The sequence below is a fragment of the Drosophila ficusphila genome, unplaced genomic scaffold, assembly GCF_018152265.1.
Source record: "Drosophila ficusphila isolate 14025-0441.05 unplaced genomic scaffold, ASM1815226v1 contig_198, whole genome shotgun sequence".
NCBI lineage: Eukaryota > Metazoa > Arthropoda > Insecta > Diptera > Drosophilidae > Drosophila > Drosophila ficusphila.
In genome coordinates this window covers 7,823,556-7,829,721 of record NW_025064092.1, presented here as the reverse complement: position 1 = coordinate 7,829,721, position 6,166 = coordinate 7,823,556, and the positions used below count along the sequence as shown (strand labels likewise).

Below are 6,166 nucleotides of genomic sequence, written 5' to 3'. Positions count from 1 at the left end.
TGGATTTGGGTTTGGGTTGGCGAGGGTTAAATAGGCACTCCCTACCCCCAAAAAGGGGTTGGCCGAAGCTCAACCCTCCGGAACCGCGAGTTCTGCAGGCAAAGGAGTTCTGTTTTTTTACCTGAGAACGCGGGAACGGGACGTTTAGCTATTGGGACATCTTCGCTCGATCGCTCGGATCGCGTAACCCTTTCGGGTAAGTCGCCTTAATCCCGGCCAGGTAACGGGCGCCAGAAATTATCATTTTTCAATCCGGCCTGACATCTGGCAGCCGCGGGTTAAAGGATACCACTGCCAAGATCCGCTTCCTGAGTTCCTGAAGTGCCCGCAAAAGGAAGTGCAAAGGGGCTGAAATGTCAGCGCAAGGACTCGGCGAAAATAAAAAATAAAAGCAGTCGAGGAGGAAGTGGAAATGTCGCACGGTCAGAAACTCTGACTTATTCAACTCTCCTAATTGAAATCACTCGTCCTTTGTTTTTCGCCTCGAACAATAAGTACGACGACCTGTCACATGTCAACATGGCAAACGAATAAAAGAAGCCGAACAATAAACCACTCAAGGCCTACTCCAAACCCAAATCGGAGCGAATAAAAGACCCAGCAAGTAAACCGAACAGTAGTCCATGAAGTTAGCCAGTGCCTTCTGTCAGTTTAAGTTGGTTAGGACTAAAAAATCAGCGGAGAAGTTTAGTAACATATTCTCTACAGAATTATTCTCAGCAAACAGCCAAAATTTGGAGACAAAAGTTAAAGGCAAAATTATCAGTTTCTTTTTGATCTTTTCATATCATTTCTATACGCTATGGCCAAGGCAACCAAGCTGCGATTCGCGCTGATCACCGAGGACGTTTTGGAGAGGCTGCGGCGTCGATCGCAGTCGGAGAACGCGCGATCGAAGTACATGGAGGAGATATACACCTCGATTCGGACGGCGGTCAACGAGGCGGTGGACGAGAAGCTGCAGCAGCTCAGCTCCAGTCTGAGTGCCGTGATCGAGGACAAGGTGTCCCAGGCGCTGGAGCAGCAGGGCACCAAGCGGCGGGTGGCGGGGGGCAGGTGTGGCATCCCAGAGGCAAGGAGGCTGGAGAAAAGGGAGAGGGAAAGGGATTCCAAGGTGGCAGCCATGCCAATTGAGCAGGTGACGACTCATCGAACCCCGAGGCGCCAGCGTCACTCGAAGAGGAGCAATCAAATGCAGGAGCACCCCTCCACCGCTTCGGATGATCTGCTGGCGAAGAGAACGCGTTCGAGGGTCCAGAAGATCACCGTGATGCCCATCCATCGGGAGAATCCGGCGAGGAGCTCCCCCTCGAGCAAAACCCCCCCTCTGCAGCCATCGCCGACATTCACGCTCACCTCGGATCGCAAGAACCTGGAGGAGGAGGACGACGAGGTCGACTTTTCGGATGTGGAGCAGCCGTCCATCCTCACGCTGGCCGCCCAATATCTCAAGAAGATCGAGGACTCGCGACGCCGCAAACATCACCAGCACTCGGACCATTAGCATTCTCTATTTTTGTATAAATTGTTCAAGTCCTGGCAATCGGAGTCTTGAGTCCTGAGTCTTGGGCTCCAATTGGCACAATTGCAGTGGCCTCCTCCGCGAGTTTCTTTATTTTTGGGCACAGCGAAGCTTCCAAAGAGTAAACGGACATACTTACAGGACGAACCACTCAAGAGTTGCAGCTGGTCGGAGCCAAGGGATGGATTCAAAATGTGGTACTTTGGAATCTAGTTAAATTTATAAATGTTGTGGAGCTTTGAGCGTTTAAATCGATCTAATGAGTGGCATCTAAAAAAAAATATAGTATAAGAAAAGGCTTGCAATTTTTCAATTTTAAAAACTCGCATTGTTTACTTATTTTAAATACGGGAAAACAAGGTGGAAACCATGAAAAACGGAAACCGTTGCTAAAGCCACTGGTTTACCCTTGGCAAACCCAAACCCAATTCCATTTATCCATCGCAACAACAACAACATCCGCTCCATCCCCGTTAGCGAGAACCCACCGTTGAAGTCGTCTAATCCATGAAATATGTAAAGTGAAAAATTGAATCGCAAGCAATTGTAAAAATCAGCCTGGTTACATTTCTTGCGAAGGAGTGGGTGGTTGGGTGGCTGGGTGGTTGGGTGGTTGGCCCGGTGGACAGGGGCTGTGTGGGGTTAAGAGTCGCATAGTCTTTGCCGCTTATCAACGAGCAGCAGACAAGGCCAAAGCATCAATCAAGAGTTTCCAATGAATGGCTATCGACTGAATTAGACGACCAGCTAAAATTTCCCCATTCCTCTTTTTACACGGAGAGAAAAGTGCTTCAACTCGGGTTACATTCGAAGGGGTTCTACAATAAAATATTTTAAAGGGAAGAGTGAAGAAGTGACACTTGTTTTGTAACCAATTAAGTTTATTACTACCTTGTGACAATAACTATTTTCCAGCTGTAAAGTGAACTTAAAAAAAATTTAATTTTTTCTAACTGTAGCTATTTAGCCCTGTTTCGCTAGCTCCCTCAGCGCCTCTCTTTCTAGCACTTTTTGCGTCTTTTGCAAATTCTGGACCACCACCCAAAAAAAAAATAGGAAGTGGAAAGGACAGGCAATATTTTTGCGGCTTAATATGTGTTAAAACAAGAAAGGAAGCTAGCTTCGGCAAGCCGAAGCTTATATACCCTTGCAGTCATCAAACAAATCGAACAAAATACATAAAGGCTAACAACCTCGAAGCTATGACGACTTTTCTATTAATTTTCCATATTTTCGACTGTTCTTCATATGGCAGCTATATGATATAGTTGTCCGATTTTTATGAAATTTTTTTCTAGGTTCAAGGGTAGTTCATAAAGTCGATGTTGTAAAAATCTTGCTCGTGGAATAAAAAACAACAACGTTATGATTATTTTGCCATTATTTCTATATATATTTTTTGATCTTTCCTATGGCAGCTATATGATAGGGTTATCCGATTTTGATAAAATTTAATCCGAAATTTAATAACCGATAGAAAACGCCATATTAAAGAATTCAAGTCGATCTGATCAAAAACAACGGCGTAATAATTTTTTATCCTTTATTTTTTTGACCTCTTGTATGGGAGCTATCCGATGTAGTCGGCCGATCCGGCTCGTTCCGACTTATATACTGCGTGCAATAGCTACACAACTTTTGGAAAAGTTTCAACACGATAGCTTTAAAACTGAGAGACTAGTTTACATAGAAACCGACAGGAGGACAGACGGACAGACGGACAGACAGACAGACGGACAGACGGACAGACGTACATACATATTTCGATTCAGATGGTGATGCTGATCAAGAATATATATACTTTATGGGGTCTGAGGTGTCTCCTTCACTGCGTTGCAAACTTCTGACTGAAATTATAATACCCTTTGCTCTGCAAGGGTATAAAAATGGAAATAAATAAATGCGAACCGCTGGCGAAAAATGTTTTTCTGCAGGCTGCCTGCGTGGACCATCAAGGGGATGTGGGAGAGGGACAGGGGTGGGGGGTGGAGTGGGTGTGGGTGTGGGTGTGGCTGGCTTATCGGTATCCTTGTAGCCAGTGACAGGACATAACATAACCCCTGGTATCTCCAGCGAGCCATGCGTGGGTGCCTTTAACTCTCTCCCCCTTTTTCTTTCTCTCTCTCGCTCGATTTTTCCTTTTGCATGTGTGTGTGTGGTCACCCCGGAGAGGTCAAAGGGCGGAGAAAGGAGAAAAGGAGAAAAGGGGTAAAAGTTGCTGACTAAGAACTTTGGAAAATTGCTTACATGTCAGCTATCTTCTGGCCGCTGCCCGCCTTCGTTTAGCGGTAATACATTGTCATTTATGTATGATTCCGGGTTTTGGGGGGAGGGTGGATGCTTTTCCGGGGGTTTCCCGATCCATTTTGCCAGGCCAGTGGACAAGTGTCGGGTGCCATGTTTATGTTTCATCCGTTGTCTATCACTTCGCAAGACCTCCTGCCCCCCGTAAAAAAATTCCTTTTGAAGCCAAGTTCGCGTTTCAATTTTTTTTTGCTTCTTGTCGGTAATATAAAATCCACAAGCGCGAAGCGAACTTCACATATGACAACAGGGGACAATCGGAGAAGGAGCTCCCTCAAAAAAAAAAAAAAAATGCGGTAAAAGGAGGTGGCCAGGCGGCCAAAGGAGGTGGAAGTACGAAGGACGAAGGACGAGGCCGAAGACACACGCCGCTGCTCTGAATGTTTGTGATTTTCGAAGCGGAAAATCAAAGTTAAGCACTGTTTATACGGGAAGAGTTGTATTTGAAAATAAACTCAAATATACCAAAATTAGGAAACAAAAATTTAAGAACTAGCTAGTATTAAAAATATGAAATAAAAAAAAAGTAATAGAACAAGACTTGATTCATTTCTGATTAGGGGTTTTCTTTTCCATTAGATTTTCTAATTAAAATTCAATCCAAAATTCAATTCAATTTGAACTATGGATTTGAAAATGCGATGTATAAAGTACTATTTTTTCTAATTTCAGTATTTTTTCGTAGTCTTAACGGTAGTGTAAACGGGACTTGAGGCGCGACAGGACGCACACTGCCCCATTATTGTAGTATGTGTATTTCCGCTCCCCTTTCGCTCCGCGTGTATTTGTGAGCGTTTGCGTTCGCGTTCGCGTTCGTTCAAGTTTCAGAAAATTGCATTTTTTCATATCATTAGGTTTTATTGGTTTCTTCCTGTTAAATATTCCCAGCTCCCCGCGAACCACTTCCCGCTTCCCACTTGCCACGCTCCACGGTCGCAGGTCCTTGGTGTCCTGCTCCTTTTGTCTCGCCTGTTGTCAAAACAACAACACGGCCACACGCTCCAAAAAACAACCTGAACATCACACATGAATATACTATATGTTTGTTTGTTTGTATATAACGTATGTAGGTAGGTATGTGTATTAAATATGTATATACCGATACACATGAGGCACGCATCATATCATTCGGAAACGACGGCACCGCGAGTCCTGCGACAAGAGCCTTGGCAGACCGACAGCTCCTGTTCTTCTCCTGCTCCTTCTTCAGCTCCTCCTTCTCCTCCTCCTGCTCCTCCTCCTGCTCCTTTTTTCTTGGCCATCCCATTCCGAACATCCTTTTATTTCTGCCCCTGCGAGGCGACAAATGCAAGTTGGCGATTTCCCTCGGAGCCTTTGTTGTCCCACCGTCACCCCAAAGGGGATTCGAATTCCACATCCTTAAAAGCAGCGCCTATCTCCGCAGAAAACCATGCCAAATCGATTCGCAATTAAAGGACATCATTTCAAACAATATACAGACTATATTTGGATATGATTTCCTTTACTTAAAATTGTATCTTTAAGCCAAAAAATGTTCCCTCTTTTTGTTACAATTATATTTCTCATATTTGGCATTGCCCTTAAAAATATTCACTCGCAGATGTGTCGTCGTCGTGTTGGTTCATCGCATTCGGAGTTGTTTAGCTCCACTCCATTGACCAACTTAAGCCACAGACTGCGCAAAATATTTGTCCAGGCAAACACATTATGGCTGGCACGCAAAAAAAGAAAGAAAAACGTCGGATTTCCATCCACCACGGACCGGTGCCTATGTAAATAAAGGTGGTTACATAGAGAGCGCGAGCACACACACATTTGCCACTACGTGATACACATGGGTCCTGGGATCTGGGATGTGGGATGTGGGATATGGGATATGGGTAATGGCTTCTGGGTCCCACATCAAATGTCCTGGCCACAGGACCAGGAACAACAATGCCCGTGGCAGGCCACCTGCGTAAATCAGGATCTGCAGGACCTCTGATTGACTGCCTGACACATGGCCGGGTGCGGGGAATGGGGAAGGCCGAAAGGGGGTTCTGAGGGGGAGAGGGGTCCTCGAAAGGATAACTGGTCAAGAGGCAAGGCGGCCCAACGAGCAAATAGAGAAGCTCCTGTGTCAGCGCAATATGCCACCAAGCCAGCGAATCGAAACGGGTCTCCGCCACTTGCAAATGGGAGGAAAAGGTGTTGCACTGACAAAAATAAACATCAAAGCTTTCAAAAATTTACTTATTAATTTAAAAACTATTCACAAAAAATTAACCAGCCAAAAAGCGCAGATAAAAACGGAAAAGTACCTCTTCAAAATAGACACAATCTAAATACATGAAACTCAACAGAAATATAGCATATATT

General features: G+C 45.0%; 1 protein-coding gene across 1 annotated transcript; it reads left to right on the top strand.

Moving 5' to 3' along the window:
• Nucleotides 1–409: 409 nt before the first annotated feature.
• On the top strand, nucleotides 410–1,844 carry LOC108095277. The gene has a single exon (XM_017196319.2). It carries the CDS (start codon nucleotides 803–805, stop codon nucleotides 1,502–1,504), a length of 702 nt encoding a protein of 233 aa, XP_017051808.1. The 5' UTR covers nucleotides 410–802; the 3' UTR covers nucleotides 1,505–1,844.
• Nucleotides 1,845–6,166: the final 4,322 nt, after the last annotated feature.